This window comes from Bidens hawaiensis, unplaced genomic scaffold (assembly GCF_021521415.1).
Source record: "Bidens hawaiensis isolate Kalapana, Puna unplaced genomic scaffold, B.hawaiensis_p1.1 tig00023194_1, whole genome shotgun sequence".
In the NCBI taxonomy this organism is placed as follows: domain Eukaryota; kingdom Viridiplantae; phylum Streptophyta; class Magnoliopsida; order Asterales; family Asteraceae; genus Bidens; species Bidens hawaiensis.
This window is the reverse complement of record NW_027493626.1, coordinates 45,075-68,381: the sequence shown is the minus strand read 5'-3', so window position 1 is coordinate 68,381 and position 23,307 is coordinate 45,075. Positions and strand designations below refer to the sequence as shown.

The following is a 23,307-nucleotide window of genomic DNA, read 5'->3' as shown; positions in this document are numbered from 1 at the left end:
CCGCCAATTTTTGTTAGAACAAATCTTCTTTAAAAAATAACCCAACATAATTTAATAAATGAGGCATGTCCGAGTTTTTTTTTTTTTTTTGCCAAATTTTTGCATCCACCTTTGACACATAGCTCTCTTTTCATTAATCACCACACACATCCAATAGAAACAATTTACGCGTTTACCCACTCCAGTTATTTTCTCGAATGTAAAGATTGCATGCAACAAAAATCAGAAAAGAAACTCACAACACATTAAAGGTTAGTTGCTAATCTGCCTACAGAAAGTAGATTACAATTGAAATTCATATATGACTCATGTTATTTTCGTTTGGTTTTGTTAATAGGCGATCACATGTGGCTTTAACAAGTGTGTTATCACTATTTGGAATCATAGCGGGTGTTTCATTTGCATTCTCCGTGTAATTTTGAAGTAAAACGAATGTGTGGACTATATGATCCGTTGATCCAGAGTCTATAATCCATTCATTATTGATTAAACTTACCAGTCATAGCCATATTAGGTTTTGGTATATGATCACCGTGTGAATTTTCTTTAGTTCATGTAAAATTTTTTAGTAGGGTTTGATATTGCTCTTCATCTAACCCGCCAATTGTTGCGCGCCTTCTCACCGAATTCGACACGACCGACTCTTGATTTGGGCTTTTCTCTTTTTACTTCGTCCTCGACCATCGTATCTTCAACTTTGAGCTATGGTTTATTGGATCATAAAAATCCCTACTCTGATATTATATTAAAATTAATGATTTTGTCTTTTGCTTCAATAATTATTCATTCGATCGATAGCGATAAAGATGATTAATTTGAATTAGAATCCGATTAAACAATCAGTGAACGTGTATACGTCGCAACGGGCATCTTGATGTATGGTATAGTAATGGAATTGTCTAGCTTTTTTTTATAAAAAAAAAAAGCAAAAAAAAATTTGTTGGAATTTGACTTAGTACATTGGAGATTTTGGACCACTTAATGTTCTTTAATGGCTTTCACATATGTTATATCCAGTCGTTAATTTTAGATATCACACATTTGTTAGTTAGTAATTAGTACATGTATATTCTTATTTTCTATGCTTCGTGACACGTTCCAAAGACCCTGCAAGAAAGAACCAAAAATATCTTCGGTTGACGTAGTCAACAACTTACTAGTCTTCATATAACGTACACATTCGTACGCTAATATATATAGTTGAATTATTGGTTTCTCTATATATATACGGAGTACTTCAAAATACTCATCTTGATTACGTAGCGCTAATGGAGTCATGCAGTTAGAGATCGTCCTCCACTCTGAGTGCCTTTCAGAGATTTCCTAAACCTAGCGAAGTTAGAATCCGGGGTGGTTCGGGGCAAAATCATCGTTTAACATATATTCTCAAAACCATATATTAGTCATGTCTAGTAAAGTGTCTGGCGCATCGCGTGCTAAGAACACCACCAAAGTGTCCGGTGCATCGACAGCTAACAAACCCACCAAAGTGTCTGGCGCATCTGGAGCTAACACCACCACCAAAGTGTTGTCTGGCGCATCGGGAGCTAACAACACCACCAAAGTGAACACCTCCAAATTGTCTGGCGCATCGGGATCTAAGAACACCACCAAATTGTCTGGCCTATCAAGAGCTAACACCACCACCAAAGTGTCTAGCACATCGGGAGCTAAGAACACCACCAAATTGTCTGGCGTATCGGGGCCTAAGGAAACAACCAAAGTGTCTGGCACATCGGGAAGTAAGGAAACCCTCAAATTGTCTGGCAAATCGGGAAGCAAGTGTGGCAAAGCTGACAAAACTAAAAAGAAGGTTAAAGGAAAAAAGAAAGTTGTTAAAAAGATTAAAAAGGGCAGGAGTACGGTTGAAGCTCTTTCGGTTGGAGCTCTTTCGTTGGCAGGAACAGTTGGGGCTACACTCGTCGGTGGCTATGTTCTTAATGAAATTATGGGCGAAGACGGATGCCTTGATGAATACGAAGATGCAGATCTAGATGTCGATGTAGATGCATACGCAGATGTGGATGAAGAAGATGAAGATGAAGATGAAGATGTGGATGTGGACCAAGAAGATGAAGACGTAGAACAAGATGAAGATGAATTTGAATATGAAGATGTTGTACAATATGAAGATGAATGTGAATATGAAGATGTAGAACATTATGAAGATGAATATGAATATGAAGATGTAGAACAAGATGAAGATGACGATAACGATGATGATGAAGATGAAGATGTAGAACAAGATGAAGATGAAGATGAGGATGATGATGAAGATGAAGATGAAGATGTAGAACAAGATGAAGATGAAGATGAGGATGATGATGAAGATGAAGATGAAGATGAAGATGATGACGATGATGATGAAGATGACGACGATGAGGATGAAGATGATTATGATTCGGATGAAGATAACGATTACGATTCGGATGATTCCTATTAATTAAGTTTGAGCATTGAAAGGGATTTGTTGGGTATTACATACTCGTATTTGCTTTTTGTATTATCATATTTGGCATGCTTGGTGTTTAATATTCTGTTGTATGTATATGAAAGTATGCACTTTTATTGTTTTCATAGAACCATCGTTTGTGTGAATTTTAAAAACAATGTTGTACTACTCTTACTTTAAATTTAAACAGAAGCTAATTTCATGAGTTCATAAGTTTGAAATTATAAAGCCGATAAATGTTTAAATGTTAAAATGTTAAATAAGTTCGAATATTAACTGTTGTTGTCTATATATAACATCAACAAATGAATAAGTTCTTAAGGATATGCATATTAATATATTAATATCTATTAATTTAATTTAGTTTAAAAGTTTGTGAATTAATCAAATATTTGTTGGAAATCTTGTATTAATAATCAACAGAAATAAACGAAAATAAACGAGACAATCAACACAGTAACCGGGCTTGTGTTTAACACAATTCCTTTAAACAGATTTTCGGTCTGTTTCCAGGGTACTCCGGTTCGAAACAGAATCGGTGCTCTGCCGGACTCGGACAGTTGCCTGAAACGAAGTCGGAAATAATATTGTTGCTGCAATAGGAAGAATATGAAGTGTGTTCGTTTATGTTGGTGTGTCTACAAATGAAGACTGGTCCTGTTTATATAGCCATACAATTACACTAAGCAATCAATATTTGTTAATGACCATTAAGTAATAATATCAAATAATGGCCATTAGTGCAGATTATAAAACTGCAAATCATAATCATTCTCTTAATGATTATTAATTATATTGACCAGACCAGTTTTGAATTTCAAAAATAAATTCGAAAAATCGTCTCACGCGGGTTAGGGTTTTTGGAGTTGCATTCGTGTCCGCGGGACGTGCGAGCACGCACGAGTTCGATGAATTTCTAATCCAGAAACCCAAATTTGCAACCCCCCATGCGCGCGCGTAGAACTTGTGGTAAAACATGTCACAAAGAATTCAAATGGGTGTAAGGATTCCACCTTATAAACCATTCATCCTTTTGTTCCCAAACCGATGTGGGACAAACCTTTACCACTTCCACCACTTCCTTCATTCACACACTTAAAACTTCCAACAATCCCCCACATGAATGGAGGTCGAAACAACAACATTATTCCGATTAGATTTCAACAGTTGAATCTTGCATACAATAGGTAGGTGTTATCCCTTGAACCTTTGCTTATGAAGCATACTTAGCCCACTGGCTCTGAGTAGACAGTGATGTCTTTGAACTCGTCTGCCGTTTATGTAGACGACAATACACTTCACACAAGACTCTCCCTGACAAAGTCAAGTCCTCATAGTTATGTTCGTTATGGTCATGAACATGCGCCTGGTTCTGCAAGAGCTATTAAGTGTTGTGCCCAACAACACCCTTCGAAGCGACCCCACTTCTTTCTCACATAGGTGATTCACCATGTATGACTACCTTGGTCGAATCATTAAAAGCCATATGCTTAGCCTCACACTTGTCACTTTTAGGAATGGACTAGGAATGTTACCTTGCCACGTGGTAAACTCCCTCTTAAAATTGTAGGGTTATCCCCCCCCCCCCCCCCCACAGTGACAGCACTAATTCATACAAGTAGGTTTTCCTATTGAACTCAACTCTTGGGATCTCCATTCTGTCGAGTTAGGTTTCCTTCGCATGAACTTTAATTTTTTCAAGGGCTTCAATCCCATTCCCATGGACGACTTCTGAACTAACTCTCTACTTAGGCCTTTTGTTAGCGGATCCGCAATATTATCCTTTGACTTCACGTAGTCAACAGTGATAATTCCAGTAGATATTAGTTGTCGTACCGTATTATGTCTACGTCTAATATGTCTATTCTTACCATTATACATTGTGCTATGAGCTCTGCCAATTGCCGATTGGCTATCACAATGTATACAGATGGCTGATGCCGGCTTAGGCCATCTTGGTATATCCTCAACAAATTGACGTAACCATTCTGCCTCTTCGCCCGCTTTATCTAGGGCGATGAATTCTGATTCCATCGTGGATCTAGCTATAACCGTTTGTTTAGACGATTTCAACGATATAGCAGCACCTAGAGGTGCACAAAAAAACCGGTTCCCGAACCGGTTTGGCGGTTTAAACCGGAAACCGGTTTTAAAAAAAACCGGTTTTTTAAAAACCGGTTTGACCGGTTTACAAACCGCCGGTTTGTATATCGGTTTTAAGTTTTAGAGCCAAAACCGGTTTTGAAACCGGTTATAAAAAAAACCGGTTTTTTTTAATAACCGGTTATAAAAAAACCGGTTAACCGGTTTTTTTATAAACCGGTTTTTTTATAACCGGTTAACCGGTTTTTTTATAACCGGTTAACCGGTTATACCGGTTTTGACCGTTGTATAACGGGCATATAGCCGTTTTTTTGGTTTTTTGACCGTTTTTTATGGTTATTAAAAAAAAAAAAAAAAAAAAAAAAACCGGTTTTTAAAAAACCGGTTAATAAAAAAACCGGTTTATTAACCGGTTCTAACCGGTTTCTAAACCGGTCCTAACCGGTTAGACCGGTTAGGGTTTTGAGATGAAAAAACCGGTTATTAACCGGTCCGGTTATTAACCGGTTCGGTTTTTTTCCGGTCCAAAAAAAACCGGTCCGGTTAATAACCGAACCGGTTTTTTTAAAAAAACCGATTTGTGCACCTCTAGCAGCACCTCCAAGTGTGAATACATACCCACTTGTTGCTCTGGAATCATTCGTGTCAGATATCCAATTTGCATCACAATGTCCTTTGACAACTGCAGGATATCTGTTATAATGTAACTCGTATTCTCTAGTGTATCTTAGGTACCGAAGCAACCGAATCACACAATTCCAATGACTTGAACTTGGGTTGCTTGTGTATCTACTTAGTTTGCTCACAGCATATGCTAAGTCGGGTCTAGTGCAACTCATAAGATACATCAAGCTGCCAATAATTCTTGAGTATTCCAACTGGTTAACGGGTTCACCTCTATTCTTAGCTAGATGTTGACTCGTGTCAATGGGAGTTCTAGCTACATTAGATTCATTAGCATTAAACTTCTCAAGAATTTTCTCACGTAATGTGATTGACTTAAAACAAGTCTATTTTGGGTTCGTGTGATTTTAACTCCCAAAATCACATCCGCCAAACCCATGTCCTTCATGTCAAATCTTGCTTTTAGCATGTTCTTTGTGGACATTATGATTTTGTCATCACTTCCGGCAATGAGCATATCATCTACGTATAAACACAAAATGACATATCCATCGGATACACATTTGTCACATTCATTGATTTTGAACCCAACATCAAGCATGACATGATCAAACTTTTGGTGTCATTGTTTAGGAGCTTGTTTCAATCCATACAAGGATTTCGCAAGTTTACATACTTTCTTTTCTTGCCCAACGGCTATGAAGCTTTCGGGTTGTTCCATGTAAATCTCTTCCTCTAGATTTTCATCCAAGAAAGCTGTTTTTACATCCATTTGGTGAACTTCCAAGTTTCTAATGGCGGCAATGACAAGCACCAACCGTATAGATGTTATTCGCGTAACCGGCGAATATGTATCAAAGTAATCTAAACCTTCTCGTTGTTTATATCCTTTGATCACCAACCTTGCCTTATACTTATCGATGGTGCCATCAGGTTTCATCTTCTTCTTGAAGATCCATCGATATCCTAGTGGTTTACACCATTGAGGAAGATCCACTAGTTCCCACGTATGATTTTGTAAGATAGAATCTATCTCACATTTTATGGCCTCCCTCCACTGAGGTCCTTCAGCGGAGTTCACCGCTTGTTGATACGTTTGAGGTTCCTCTTCTATCATGTAGGTAAGGAAATCAGGGCCAAAGGATTTTTCAGTCCTTTGCCGTTTACTTTTTCTGATTTCAACCTCCTCTGTCTCAGATTGTTCCCGAGGTTCATCTCCAGTACTCTCGTTTTGAATATTTTCCTCAACCGGTCTAGAATAGCTCGGTTTTCCTTTATCCAAACATGGGAACTTATATTCAAACCATGATGCATCCTTTTCTTCTATTATAGTGCCATTGTTTATTCCGGGATACTTGGAATCATGCACAAGAAATCAATATGCACCACCGGGAAGGGTATATCCTATAAACACACAATCCACGGTTTTGGGTCCTATTAGTAGACGTTTTGGTGGAGTCACCACTACCTTGGCTAGGCACCCCCACACTCGCAAGTATTTATATGGTGGTTTAATTCTCGTCCATAACTCATATGGAGTTAGATCTTTCTTCTTATTCGGTATCATGTTTAAGACATAATTAGCCGATAAGATTGCTTCATCCCACATGTCCGGGCTTACCCCATAACTTATCATCATGGGATTCATCATTTCTTTCAAGGTTCGGTTCTTACGTTCCGCTATGCCATTTGATTGAGGAAGTAAGGAGGCGTGACTTCATGTATGATTCCTTCTTTTTTCACACAAGTCAATAAAAGGTGAAACATATTCACCTCCTCGGTCACTCCTTACTCTTTTAATTTTTCGATTTAGTTGATTCTCAACTTCGGCTTTAAATAAGATAAACTTATCAATAGTCTCGTCCTTACTCTTAAGTAAGTAAACATAGCAATATCTTGTACTATCATCAATGAACGTTATGACGTACTTGTTCCCACAACGAGTAGGAATTGCTTTTAGATTACACACATAGGTGTGAATCATCTCGAGGGGTTCGGCGAATCTTCAATGATGAATATCCAAGGATTTAAATATCTCATTACCATATGTTAATTCATATGTTACAATTCACACTTAGTGAATTTCCTAGGAGTTAATACGTCATTAACATATATTAATTCATATGTTACAATCCATACTTAGTGAATTTCCAAGGAGTTAATACGTCATATATGTTACAATTCACACTAACCCTACAATTGAATTTGTTATTAACATATATTAAATCATATCTTACAATTCACACTTAGTGAATTTGACTTTAACATATATTAAATCATATGCTACAATTGAATTTGTCATTAACATATATTAAATCATATGTTACAATTGAATTTGTCATTAACATATATTAAATCATATGTTACAATTCACACTTAATTCTATTACCATCTCATGATGTTAATCTTCGCAACAACTCACAAGTTGTTTATTATACGAAATTATTTTGACGACATTTACACATCAATTCTCCAAGTGTTATTATCTTCAATGTCATCCGACATGAATCATCTCAGTGATATTGTTTTATGTATACAAGTATTCCCTCAAATAGAAATCCATGCACACATAACCTCATATCCTTGTTTCACTTTTGAAACCATACTCTTGAACAAATATGTTCAAATAACATCAACTTGTTACAATTACTACACTTAAGTAGCAAAACTTGAATTTTCTAACACTCCATTAGAAAAATTAACGTTTACACAAAAAGTTATAAATAAATCGTATGTTACACGCATGTTAGATATTTAACGTTTACAAGAAACGAATGTTTACTCAAAACCATTTCTAACACAATTGTTAGACACGAACGATTGCAAAAATCGTCAAAACAAAAGTAATAAAATCCCAACGGGTTTACAAGATCAGTTGTAACACTATAGTTAGAACACAAATGATTACACAAAACGTTTTCTAAAACCAAATGTTTGATCAAATATAACATTTTGTAACACTGTATAGGATTTAAGATTGCATCATGATATCTAAAATCCAAACGCACTAAGATGTGCTACGCATATAATTTTCCAAAAGAAAATATTTATAAGATTATAATATCTAAATATTTTTATTTCGAACCATTTCGTGAACCCAAAAATCCTTACAAGTAAGGTTTTAAGATTGTAGCAACAATCTCTCGAAAATACAAGAATAATAATAAGCAATCTGTTTAAGTTTGTTGGAAATCTTGTATTAATAATCAACAGAAATAAACGAGACAATCAACACAGTAACCGGGCTTGTGTTTAACACAATTCCCTTAAACAGATTCTCGGTTTGTTCCCAGGGTACCCCGGTTCGAAACATAATCGGTGCTCTGCCGGACTCGGACAGTTTCCTGAAACGAAGTCGGAAATAATATCGTTGCTGCAATAGGAAGAATATGAAGTGTGTTCGTTTTTGTTGGTGTGTCTACAAATGAAGACTGGTCATGTTTATATAGCCATACAATTACACTAAGCAATCAATATTTGTTAATGACCATTAAATAATAATAATATCAAATAATGGCCATTAGTGCAGATTATAAAACTGCAAATCATAATCATTCTCTTAATGATTATAAATTTCAAAAATATTCAAAAAATCGTCTCACGCGGGCTAGGGTTTTCGGAGTTGCATTCGTGTCCGCGTGACGTGCGAGCACGCACGAGTTCGATGAATTTCTAGTCCATAAACCCAAATTTGCACCCCCCCCTGCGCGCACGTAAAACTTGTGGTAAAACATGTCACAAAGAATTTAAATGGGTGTAAGGATTCCACCTTATAAACCATTCATCCTTTTGTTCCCAAACTCGATCACGTTTCAACATTTTACCTTAACTACATTTAATTATATCTAAAACACGAAAAGTTGATTCAGAATGTGATATAGCATTGAATGTTGCCATTTTCATTTCTTAGTAAGTGGTATTCTAACAACAATAATGATTGTTTTTGTTAAAGACATTTCATCAAACACCTAGTACGTATCACAAACGTTCACATACACACACATGTAATTAAAGCACTAACTTGCACCAAAGAAAAAAGCCAATAACACAACTCACAACAATGAAAAAGTATTAGTTCTAGTGTTAAAGTTTCAGATATTAATCGATTTTAAATTAGGGTTTAAGCCAAAATAGATCATTGAAGCATAATTAGATATTATTAGGATATAAAGAATAAAGATCGTCAAAATCATCATATACAAATTAGCACTCTTCTGAAAAAGACATTGTTAAATCGAGGGTCAAATAATTAAGGTTCATACTAAAAAGACCAACTGATGTGGTCAAATGTGTATGTGTTTAAAAAAAATAGAATCACAAGATTAACCACGCACTCGACAAGTGTACCGATCACAATGTCGAACCTAGGACACTATGGGAAAATTCTAATTAATTAACTTAAACGATTACTAGCCTAGAATTTCTTTTGTTTTTTTTAATATTAATTAAACTAATAATACTTAACTAGTTAAGAATTAAACTAAAAACAAAACTTTATAAAAATCGGGTATTAGTTAAATGCAAGAAACAACTACCTGGGTAATGGAATCCTACTAGTCAAATTAATAGTTAACGAACTTAACTTAGTTGAAAAACAATATATTTAAATTATGACACTAAAGACCACTAAAGTATGCTAGATCGCCTCCCGACCTCACCAATGAAATCCTAGAACTCTAATGACATGTGAAGCTCAATTTTTAAAGGTTTGGATTACTTTGTGCTCTCACCTTACCTAATAATACTATGGTATCCCAAAACCCAAATTACCTCTCGATATCTTTGAATACAATATATTATATAGAGGGTATTATTAATTAACTTAAACACAACTTGTATCACAATAATATAAGGGACATAGGATAACTCACTCCAGTGCAATTATTACCCAAACCCTTAAAAGACAAAGATGACACAACATTAAATTGCCTCTGGGCGTCTCTAGTGAAAGAACAATCAAACCTAATCGACTTTTATTAATTATACCTACGATTATTTTGGCCATAAAACGTAAACAAGTTGAAAACACGAAGTAGACAACCTAACATGCATCAGATAATCACAAACAATTACCAAACACAAGTGAAATAGTGAATTAAGTAAGATATCAAATCTGATTACTCAACAATATCATGAACAAGATAATTAAAAACTTTATCGAAGACATCAAATCAACCAAGTATCAATCAAGATTCGTTAAACTATCAAAGTATTCTAATAATCAATCAAAACCTAGGTAGACTTAAGAGTTTAGCCTAGAAACATCAAATTCGGTAGCAAAACAGAAGTAAACATGATGACCATAGTCTGATTATGATGAATAGAACAATATAAAACCAACTATCGAACCCGGGACTCGCTTATTATTCAATATGGAGCATTGATCTTCAAACAAACAATCCATAAGCTCCTCCTAGCTCCAAAATCTCTCCAAAAAACTGATATGACGCCTGGTAGGGTTGTCCTATCAATTAGGGTTGTTAAAACTTGTTTAAATATAAGTTACCAAAGCTTAGCCGACAAGCCACCCTGTCTCGTATAGTGGCGGGTCTTTACCACGTCCGTCGGGTAGCGCGACAGACAAAATAGTCGGGTCCAATTTTCCAATGTGTCGCGTAGTGCGTAACCTGAATTTCTTTCCTAGCGTAGCACGGGGAGACGTATTCTGAGAATTTTTTTTATATTATTCTATTACTTTAATTCCTCGGGATCCGTGCATCGGTCATCGGTCATCGGTCATCGGTTCTTGTGCCAATCCCCGTGTGAGCCTTCTTTTGTGTCTTTTAGTATCATTTTTCACTCCTCTCGTACATAGGTGCCTATAAATTCAAACATATGTAAGTTTGTGTAAAACCAAGCATTATTTAACATTTAATAATATAAAGTTGATAAAAGTTATTATAAATCAAGGTGAAAAAGGATGTGTTTTGCAACAAGTCACCAATTTCTTTATACCTAACATTAAATCAAAATTAAATAATTAAGGTTCATACTATTAGAATCATTTATTAGAACCTTATAATTGATAATTCTCCTACCAGATAGACTAACTAATATTATTGATGAACACAATTGATTAGGAGGGTTTTCAAAACACGATTGAAGATAAGAACAAACCTAACCAAATCTAGTAGCGAAGAATGTATTGATTCAATATTCAAAATCGTTATTGTTAACCTTAATTGTTATTCTAGCCTGGATCTTGCAGCCAACATGGAGAGAATAACATATTATGGTTTTAAATAACGGATGCATTTTGAATAAATGATAAACCCGATTTTCTTAGGTGGGTCGGGTTATGGGTATAAAGCACACAAATGGGCCCGTCCATTTGTGCCCATTATATATATTTTTTATTTATTATATTACGAGGAAATTATGAGAATACATGGTATTTATGAAAAACAATGAATTGAACCAATTGAATGGGACCAAGTGTTCATAGAAACACTTGTTTTAACGGTATAAGTAGATTATTGTGAATCATAAATCAACCAAGTTATGGGATAGTTGAACAAACAAGTTGTTGGTAATACACTTTGTCTATTGCTATATAATTTTTGGGTTTATTCTTATAAATTATGTAGTTCTTAATCTGATTAGAAGGTTGCAATTTGTGAATTTATTCTTATGAAAAAGTAGTTTTGATTAGAAGGTTCAAACCTCCAAATGTAAAAAATTGGCAAATAAATGTTGTTGATGTAGTTTCTGTAGCTGACGAAACTAGTAGTAGCTTGAAAATCCACGATGATAAAATAACCAATAAGTTTAATTAGCAAAATTGATGGAGAAAAAAATATTGATAGTTAGCGGAATTTGTTAACTTTTGGTTCTAAGATTGAGTTGGTTAACACAATTTTTAACTATTAAATTGAATGATCAGTCACGTAAATTATAAAACATTATTTTGTCACTCGTTTAAATATAATTGAATTCTTAGAAGCATCATTTTTTAATGGTGAACTGATCATATGACGATGATGATGCCAGTGCTATTTGTAGGCAATAAGTTTTTATGCCCGCGCATTGCGGCGCACGGATGTTTGTTTGTGTGTACAACCAAAAGCAGTTAACTTACGAACCATGATTGACATTCCATGACAATGTTAAATGAAAGCTACTAACAACTGATAAATGACGAAGGTGAACCATGACCATTTGCACTTGATTTTAAACTTCAATTTGTGCCAACGGAAATCGTAACTTGAAATTAATAAGAAACCTATATTACAAAAGCATATCGAAACCATTAGTGGCTTTGACATTCTGGTTAACACCTTTAGAAAACAAACACAGATGATAAAGAGTGAATTAGTTACTTTTAAGTTTCAAGTCTTCTGAATTTCTTCTGAAATCGGATGGGAAACGTACATCTTTACTGTAATGATAGATTAACTTTCAAATAGAGAATATATTTTATTCAAAAGTAAATTGCGGTTTCCGTCTATGTGGTTTCATTCCAAATATGCGGTTTTAATCCAATAGTTTCAAATTTACAATTTTCGTCCCTGTGGTTTCATTTTAGTTGCAATTAAACCCAAATTCATTAACCTCGTTAAGTCTGGCCGTTAAACCCGTCAGTGTGCCCCTCACGTGAGAGGCAACTTTGTCATTTTTCTCCCCAAATAAACTACAATCCTAATTCGCAAACACACTCATGCAAGGGGCTGAGTTGTATTTGGGGCAAAAAGGACAACAATGTCTCTCACATGAAGGGCACGATGATGGGTTTATCGAACAGACTTAACGGGATTAGTGAATTCAGGTTTAATTGAAAGTGAAATGAAGCCACAGGGACGAAAATCGCAAATTTGAGACAGTTGGACTAAAATCGTAGATTTGGACAAACTACATGGACAAAAACCGCACTTCACTCATTATTCAAACAAAACTTAAGTGCCATTTTTAGTTATACGCATTAGACATTGAATAAAAGAAACACATTACTGTCAAACACCTGGAATCGTACGACATGATAGGCCCTCGAAAAAATTTAAAAAGTTGTAAGCCTGTATAAAGCAAATAAAAACCTTGTCTTTAAAACTAATTATACCATCAATATAGACAATTATAATTAACTTTAAGTATATCGTTTCAGCATGCAACATTAAAAATGTATACTTGCATCATTTACGATATGTTCTGTCATTACCAAATACCATCTAGGTGCATCCCGCATACCTCTGCTTCAGATGCTGCAGCTGCAGTAGTAGCCTTAGCATCAACAACAAACACAAATTCTAACAACATTTGGAAGGGCATACCTGATTGTATGAGGAGCAGACAGAGAATGCGACCACTGTAAAATTGGGAAAGTGGACCCATCGGTAAGACGTTATGACCATGTGTTACAATGTTGATCAACACGTTAAGACGTGTAAGAGACTAAGAGATATGCATCACACATTCATGAAAAGTTAAAAAGTGTGAGAGGATGAAAATTACTTTCTAATATATGTATGATATGGAAATTAAGCTCAGTGTTCATTATGCTTTCTAGCTAATTAATATGTTCTATTTCACCAAATTACCTGTTGATAAAACGCCATTATTGTGATAACTATACATACAACACTGATTCACACTAACGTGTTCGACTCTTTAAAATTTGTTATAAGTAAACTTGCTCTTACCTTTTAGATTAATAATTCATTAGCAATGTTGTAATATGTAGAACTTGATCTTCATAGTCATATGCATGTTTAATGTTCAGATTTATATATAAAAATAGGTATATATATGTGCACTCCAAGATATTAGATGCTCATCTTAATTAATTTACTACTGTAGTCGCCAATGGAGTCATGCAAGTTAGAGATCGTCCTCCACTCCGCGGTAGATCTGTTGGACGTAAAAGTCTTTGGTACCATGGATCCTTATGCCATGCTATGGATCACCAACAGTTATGGAGGCTTGTCCTCTGTACAATACAAAATCAGCGTGGCACAGAATGCCGGCTGCAATCCCGTCTGGAATTCTTCCATGCAATTCGAGGTCGGTAGCATGACCAACAGCTACAACCTCTTCTGCGAGATCAACCACGATGGGACGTTGTTCGACCGTAAGATAGGAGAAGTTCGAGTGCCTTTCACAAATCTCCTAGCAGGAAATGCTTTTGGAGAAAAGGTCAGTTACCCGTTGAAGTTAGATACCGGGGAGGTTGTGGGGAAAATCATCCTTTCACATAAATTCTCAAATCCGGCGGTCATGTCATCGGGAGCTAACAACACTAGTAAAGTGTCTGGCACACCGGGTGCTAAGGACACCAACAAAGTGTCTGCCAAGTCGGGAGCTAACAATACCGACAAAGTGTCTAGCACATCAGGAGCCAAGAACACCAGCAAAGTGTCTGGCACCACAGGAGCTAAGAACACCAGCAAAGTGTCAGACACCTCAGGAGCTAAGAACACCAACAAAGTGTCTGGCACCACAGGAGCTAAGAACACCAGCAAAGTGTTAGACACCTCAGGAGCTAAGAACACCAGCAAAGTGTCAGACACCTCAGGAGCTAAGAACACCAACAAAGTGTCTGGCACCTCAGGAGCTAAGAACACCAGCAAAGTGTCAGCTGGCACATCAGGAGCTAAGAACACCAGCAAAGTGTCAGCTGACACATCAGGAACTAAGAACCGCAAACCTAGAAAGAAGTTTCAAGGAAAAGAGAATGGTGGGTTGGCTAAAAACATTGCAATGGACGTGGGTACTGGAGCCCTTTTGTTAGCCGGAACAGCTGGGATTACACTTGCCGGTCTGGATATGCTTCATGATGAGGACGAAAACCTGGCAGAATATGAAGACGTAGATGTAGGTATAAATGTAGATGTGGATGTAGATGTAGATGTAGATGAAGATGAAGATGAAGATGAAGATGCAGATGAAGATGTGGATGTGGATGTGGATGTGGATGTGGATGCATGTGAATATGAAGATGAAGAAGGAGACGATGACGATGAAGATGACGATGTTGATGAAGATTCTTATTCCGATTCCGATTCCGATTCCGATTAGGATGAGCACTATTAAGTTTGAGCATTAAGGGATTTGTTTGGTGTTGCTTAGTTTTCCCGCCTTTGTTTTATGTGTTATCATTTTTTGCATGCTTGGTGTTTAATCGTTCTCTTGCAGTTTGTATTTGAAACTATGTACTTGTATTGTTTTCATAATACCATCGTTTGTGTGTAATAAATATAAAAACAATGTTGTGCTACTCTTTCTTCATTAACTTTAAACAAAAGCTGGTTTTGTGAGTTCATAAATAAGTTCGAATATCAACTGCTGCATTCTTTAACATCAACAGTTAATAAGTTCTCAATGATATACATGTCGATATCTATTTACTTTTCGTTTCAAAGTTTGCAGATTACATATTCATTAACTCTTAGCATTTAAAAGGAGGTTTAACGAAACACAAGGATTTCGCTTTTTCTAAGTAAAATTTTTTTAGTGTTGGACTTAATTGTTTGGGCTCACATCTTAATTCGGTCAAAATTTTGAACAGAGTCCAAATTATGTTAGAGTTATTAGGGTTATTGACTTATTGTGCTATGATAGATATTGAAGCAAATCCAGAAGTATATGTTGACTTAAAGAAGTAATCTTAGAAAATATGTAAATTTTAATTAGTTGTTTTAAAAATGTATAAGATGCACAACCTCCTCGAGACGGCCCCGCTTGGTCTGGCGTCTTACAACCCAATTGGCTGGCCCATCAATACCAACTAATGTGAGCCCACTTGTGAACGAAGTGGACTTTCCAGTTTCCTCCACTTGTGAAATACCAAAGTTATGGGCCCACTAAAACAAAAATCTCAAGTTTCACCAAAGTTAAATATTGAGGTAACAAACTTCCTTTCTATATTGAAAGATTCAAATGAACATCATGATGTTGAATAATTATGATGAAACATCTAGGTAACGTTTAGTATGAATAAATGAAAGACAAATAAAATAGATCATTTCAATTAAATGAAATTGAACATGTTTGTTTATCATGAATTAATGAAATTGATCATTCTTAATTTCTAATGAATGAAATTCTTTCCTTTTTTAATCATTTTCATTCTTGGTAAATTGTATTTTTTTCCATTTTTTCAAGAAATGGAATAGTCAACAATTATTAATAATATTATTATTATTATTATATAAATATTATTGTTGTATTTTTAATGTTATTGATTTGTATAATACAATGTAATGTTATAATTATATAATCAACATTATTATTATTATTATTATTATTATTATTATACTTAATTTAAATTTGATGAATTATAAACACTTCTATTGTGCATACGTGATTCATGTTTTTACAATTATATTTATTTGGTTTGGTAATGTCACCACAATGCGTAGGTCCAAAAACCAGTTATTATTAATATTTGTATAATTATTATTAGTATTAATAATAATATTAATAAAGTGATGTCCATTTACATATGGAAACCAAACAAGACAATGAAATAGTAATAATCCATTTCATTCCTCCACCCATTCTATTACTTTAAACCAAACATAACCCTAAGGTAAGCGTTTTATATAAAGGAATGTAAAGGAATGAGATGTGGAATGAAATGATTCATGCCGAGAGAATGAAAAAAAGTCATGTTTGATTGTAATGTGGCAGTGGAATAAATCATTTCATAATAAATGAAATTCCTTTCAAATATAGAATTTTCATTCTTTAAAGAATATGTGTTTTATTATTATTATTATTATTATTATTATTATTATTATATAGTGATGTCCATTTACATATGAAAACCAAACAAGACAATGAAATGGTAATGATCAATTTCATTCCTTCACTAATTATATTACTTCAAATCAAACATACCCTAAATGTAAACGTTTTATATAAAGGAATGTAAAGGAATGAGATGTGGAATGAAATGGTTCATTCCGAGAGAATGAAAAAAAGTTATGTGTGATTGTAATGTGGCAATGGAATAAATCATTTCATAATAAATGAAATTCCTTTCAAATATAGGATTTTCATTCTTCAAAGAATATGTATTTTTTTATTAATTCCATCAAGAAATGATATCAACAGTAGCTATTATTATTATTATCAAGGTTATTATATATTATTATTATAATTAATTTAATTATATTACCATTATTTTTGTATGCTATAATATAACAATTTATATATGACAATTATTATTATTTTGTTTATTATTATTTGGTGGGTCAATGCTTCACAACAAGCATGTGTGGTTCAACATTTTTATGATTATTTTTATTCGATTTGATAGTCTTGAAATGAGTTAATATGAATATTCATATTATTAATATTTATTATTATTATCATTATTATTAATAAAAAGGATGATCATTTCATTCTTTTATGGAATCAAACATGATAATGAATGGTAATGATTTATTATATTTCTTTGTTTATTCCATTATTACGTCAATTCCATTTAATTACGTCATAACAAACCGACCTTAAGTTATGGGATAGTATAAACTATAAAGATGGAAGACAAGAAGTACCATGATTCTAAGAACTAAGAAGCATCCTCCATATCGTGGCCGGCTCTAAGGGAGGGCCGGGTGGACGACGGACCCCGGCCCGACACCCCGATAGGCCCATTTTTTTAAATATATATATATATATATATATGAAAATAGTAGTAGGTTAAAATAAAAAAAGATAGTTTCCTAGGAAGACTATGAATAAATCCTAGCCATTAGATCATGTTAATCAATGGTTGAGATTTAAAATCACCAATAACCGACATAGTTTCCTACAATTACTCTTTAATCATTAAAACCGACATAATTTCCTAGAATTATTCTTTCATCATCATTTGTAATGTCAAATGTCAAAAATTGTTTGGTTCTTACCATTCTTAGGAAACTTATTATTCTTATTTGAACCATTTTCTATGAAAACAATATGTATATATAATGTTTAAAATTAAATACATAGCCACTAGCTTGGTTTAGTTGCAAATGAGTATAACTTTCAACTAAAATGTTGTGGATTTTAACATCACTTGATTCATTTTTTAACCTTATATTTATTTAAAAAAAATTACACAACCAAATTATAATCAAATAAGCCCATTTAAAAATTAAATTGTTTAAATCAAACAAGATACCCCTTTTACTTAATGCTTAAAAAAAATTCCGCAATCAGTCCAAAATTTTTTTACCGCTTAGAGCTGACCTGCTTCACATAATATATTCACTTGTTGGTCAATGCACCAAATGAGTATTACAACGGCTTACGAATACTTACAAGGATATAGATGACACAAACAATCAAGGTGGAGTTAGATGATAACTATGAGGAGGAAAGAGAAGATAAACCCCAAAATATAACTGCTGCCTTTCTCATCATTATAAATACAATCTACATTGTCATAATTTAGGCAAGAATATCAAGGCCTAATCTCCACGATATTTTACCGTCAATCTAACTAATACAAATATAAATTCTAATAGAACTGCTACAAAGTCATTGGAATGAATTAAATTGGAGTTTCTTTGAACCGATTCCTCCCTAGTGAGCTAGCGGTTTGTTTTCGTAGAAGGTGTGAGTTCAAGTCTCGTGATTGTTTGATGATTATTCGAAAAACAAAATTGTTATTCAACATTTATTTTGACTTCTTTTAGTTGACAAATTAAAGAGACGTAATTGTCCGGACCATTCAACTACGTACCAGCCTTATTAATTAGACCGAATTTACCTCCACACAAAAAGTATCAAATTCTTTTAAATAGACACGCTTCTTACTTTAGGACATTCTAAGATGTCAATAATGACTTTCTGGAATAATAGCAAAAAAGGATTAAGACAAATCTAAAAAGGTGAAATGGAAGCTTAAGAGAAGTTTCAAGGTTTGACCATACAAAACGTGTATAAGATATTTGAAATTTCAATTCAAGTAAAACTTTAAATATATGTGCTAGCTACACCTTGAACAAATCTAATATTATCTTCACCATCAAATTTGCTTCTATAAATTTATACAAACACAACCAAATCACCAATTATACAGTTCCTCTTTGTAGAACAATAGAAATGTTGTCGACTTTGTCAAGATTTATCGATGCTTCAACGATATCGAAAAGCCCATCTCAATGCTCAACATCTCTCACATTTAATCCAACTTCTCAAGCATCATTATTAAGGAACAAGAACCTTGCATCATACGGTTTACATGGTTTAATTGCTAAAAGCTTGCAATACAATCCAACACCAAGAAACTTTGTTGTATGCAATAATATTACTCCTCCGGGAGCTCCTCTTCCATCTGGATCGCCTTCCGGTTCATTGTAAGCCTCCCATAGCATCATATTTGAATACTCATGTATCCCCCTGGACCACTTATGCATTAGACTAAATTATTTCTAATTTTTAGCTGACATGTTCTTATTGTGTGCATATAATTTCAGGAAAAACTGGGTCGTAGGAATCGCATTAACAATAATTTTACCTTTAATCATCCGTAAGGGGTCATTCATTCAAATAAAAAGTAAGAATCTACATCCTTAAACCTTTTCTGAATTAGTGGTACATAACTAAATATTAATTAATTAAGTGTGCTGTTGTGACTTTTATCTGTAGATAAGGTGAACACGGTGGTTGAGACGATGGATCATGTAATGGAATCCGTAGAAAAAGTGGCTAAGGGAACGGATGAAATAATCGATGGGATCACCGACAATCTTCCTCAAAGCCAACTCAAAGAGACCCTGGAAGCCATTGATAAAGTGGCAGAAGATGTGGCTAAACATGCTCATGTTGTAAATGAAATAATCGACAAGGTTTGCATATATACTCGTTTACTTTCTATATTAACTTAAAAACATTAACTATTTCTAGACTGCAAGAAGAAGGGATTCTAATATGCTAAATGAAATAGGTTGAAGAGACTGAGAAGGAATTGGACTCGTTGATTCTTGATGAAGTCAAGGAAAAGGAGGTTTCTGAACAAGTTTTACAAATTTCAACCCAAGAACAAAGTGTTGAGAAATAGAACAAAGAAGAGTATATATATAGAATCAGTATATTGTTAATTAATAATTATACGCTTTAAGGTTTGACTTAATTCTAAATATAGACATTACATTTTGTATAGAAAATGGATTGATTAGTTACATTTGTAAATTTTATGTTGTTCTAAGTATATCTAATTGACAAGATTAACTTTTGTAGCCTTAAGAAGTAATATCGCTAAATGCAATAAAAAATTTTCTGGTTTCAGAACCAATACCAAGTCATTTCCTACCAATCTTTCGAACATCTTATGAATGGGATATTGATGCTTAACTATTCTAAAATCTAAAATCTAAATTTAAGAAGTTTTAAATATAACAATTAGTATGTTGCTACAACTATCTAATAAATCGGTAAGTCCTGTTGCCATGTTGTACGTGTTCAAACCTTTTCCAAGCGTGTAAATGAGTTGCCACATGAAGATAATACGTTTGAACTGTTTCAATTGAGCGTCATCCGACATTTAGGTCAGTGTTATGTCATCAACAACATTTATATTTATATGGTCTACGTTAACATATACATGCATGCATACGTAACTTATATGTATACATACACAAATGTATAGAGATTCTACGTAGAACACAACTTTTATTCGTAAGACACGTAGAACAAAATACTTATATATATAAAAATATAAAATATGTTTGAAATTCAACATCTATTTATTGATGTCTTCAGCAATTTTAAATAAATATATGTAGGGAAATTTTATTTATATATAGAATAATGAATTCTATAATCAACTTAGGCTGAGGGGTGTGGAGCGCTAGGAAGGGCGCAAGAGGCCATACGCTCGCGCCCCGGGGCGCGAGCACCACACCACCGAGGCGCGAGAGGGGCGCGAGAGGGGCGCGAGAGCGGAAAACGAGGCAGGCGCAAGTGGGGTAGCGGGAGCTGGTGAGCGTGAGGGGACTTGGTGAATGGTGAAAGAGCCGTTGGATTTGTAAAATGAGCCGTTGACTCTTAATTTAATAAAAAACACGCCGGAAAACTTCATGTGCGCCGGAATATTAGAGGGCCGGAGATGACGAAGGCACATGTGAAAGATGTAATTTGTTTCAAATAGTTAAGGGGTATGGCAAAACTGGTCCCTGATCTATTTTAAAATTTCAGTATTATAATATATTGTCATCTATAATCTTAACATACTGTGACATCTGCCCTGATCCGACCCGACCCAGGTACCCGTTTCCCTTATCCGATCTCTTTCTTTTATGATTTAATATTTATTTATACTTATATTTTACTTTTAATAATAATATATAATTTCCTTCCCGCCTCTTTCTCTCTCTTTCTTTCCGCCGTCCCCTCCCTCTTCCTTCTCTCATTCCGCCTTCTTTTCCCTCTTGTCGCCGTCCCGCCCTTAAGCCTTGTTTCCAACTCTTTGCTTGTCCTTTGGTTCTTCCCGCCTAAGGATGTCTGCAGCTCCACGCGCCAGACTCCTTACATGGAAGCCTGCGTGAAGACATCTTGTTCCTGCGATGCGTGAAGAGGACTCTTCTCGCAGCGCGCTAAGAATGCATGTTCTTCCCGCAATACGCTAAGAATGCATGTTCTTCCCGCGATGCGCTTAGAATTCTAGTTCACGCAGCACGCTAAGGATGTGATTCTTCCCGCAGTGCGCTAAGGATTGTTGTGCCAGCCTTCGCGCTCGCGCACTCAGCCTTCCCGCGCTTAACCCTTGTATCTTCTGTTTAAATCTAGCCGTTTGCTTTTGTGTTGTCTTATCTTTTGAGCCGTTGACCTAACCCATCTAATGTCTGAATAGTTACTTTCGGCGCAGCATGCGCACCAACCCCATTGGTTGACAGATAAAGTGACTGACATAATCTTTTGAGATCTGCTTTTGCCATGCTTGACCAGTACCTTTATCTGATCCGCCCATGCTTTTTACTGTTCCCTGTCAGCTTTATCTTGCCCCCTGCAGCTGCCATATCTTTTGATATCTTTACTTTTCAGAACTTTTTACCGTTGATATCTTTTCTTTTACTTTTTGAAATCTTTTTCCCTTTTTCTAGGTTTATGTCTCCTAGGGTTTCTCTATAAGTAATAATAATATTTTCCTAACACTTCACACACAAAACACTTAATCTCTCCTGTTCTCTTGCTCCTTGCTCTCTCTGCCGTCTTCCTCTCTGCCTCCGTCTTCCTCCTTGTTCTGCCCTGCTTTTCCGGTAATATATATATATTATATAATAATTTACTTATTAATTATGCTAACTTATTATCAAGACTTAAAACAGATCGTTAAAACAATAATCTTAATTATAGGTTAACTTTGCTTGTTTAAGAGTTGATTCTTGCATATCTTTCACCGCATCGTTTATCAAGTGAGTTATCTCGTATCTAATCCCTTTTTATTTTTGCTTTGGGATGTTCATGTGTTCATACAAAACTTGAGTCTTAAACTGTTTATGAACTTTAGTCGCGCAGTATCCCATGTGTTGAGGACGTAGACTTGGCTGTTTATTTGTATGTGTGGATCATTAACCGTCTTGTCGGTCTATTCCGCAGTTTTCATGGTACCATTAGATGAACACGGGAGAACATTCGTTTATGATTTTCTCTTTTGTTTACACATGCACAGTTAGTCTTGTTTGTGAGCTCAATTGCGAGCACTGGCAGTCTTGTCTCTTAGAGTTGGTCCCGATCAGATTACACCCTTGTTGAAAACCAGACATACACATGTTGCGCGCAGATTTATTGTTATCTATGTATTGTATTAAACTTGATTCCTCACCAACACGCAAGTGTTTGACGTTTATTTTAACACATGTTCAGGTTTGCAGTAGCTGTTTTGGAGCTTGTGGACACGTAGGACGTTTTTACTTTTGGACCTAGAATTAAAATGTATCAAGACAAGTTAATGTTGTTTGAATGTTATAATTTATAATATATTGATTTATGTTTGATTTATGTTCTTTATTTTCCCCGCTGCGCGTGCGCGATAAAATGTGTATTAATAAATATTGACACCAATAGTGTCACGAGTAATGAAACAATATGTGGCGCCCCGATGTATAATCCGCCTTTGGTCGGGGTGTTACAGATTGGTATCAGAGCTCGTTGACTTTAGGATAGGTGGTTAGACGTAACGGCCTAGAATACCTAAGAGT

At 34.9% G+C, this 23,307-nt stretch overlaps 2 protein-coding genes across 2 annotated transcripts; both read left to right on the top strand.

Moving 5' to 3' along the window:
- The first annotated feature begins 13,879 nt into the window (after positions 1 to 13,879).
- LOC143566998 (uncharacterized) lies at positions 13,880 to 15,386 on the top strand. Its single transcript, XM_077053530.1, has 2 exons — positions 13,880 to 14,571; positions 14,680 to 15,386. The coding sequence occupies exons 1-2, from the start codon at positions 13,976 to 13,978 to the stop codon at positions 15,185 to 15,187; spliced, it is 1,104 nt and encodes a 367-aa protein (XP_076909645.1). The 5' UTR covers positions 13,880 to 13,975; the 3' UTR covers positions 15,188 to 15,386.
- Positions 15,387 to 18,389: 3,003 nt separating this feature from the next.
- LOC143566992 (uncharacterized) lies at positions 18,390 to 20,180 on the top strand. Its single transcript, XM_077053525.1, has 4 exons — positions 18,390 to 19,464; positions 19,585 to 19,664; positions 19,757 to 19,956; positions 20,055 to 20,180. Exons 1-4 carry the CDS (start codon positions 19,211 to 19,213, stop codon positions 20,166 to 20,168), a joined length of 648 nt encoding a protein of 215 aa, XP_076909640.1. The 5' UTR covers positions 18,390 to 19,210; the 3' UTR covers positions 20,169 to 20,180.
- Positions 20,181 to 23,307: the final 3,127 nt, after the last annotated feature.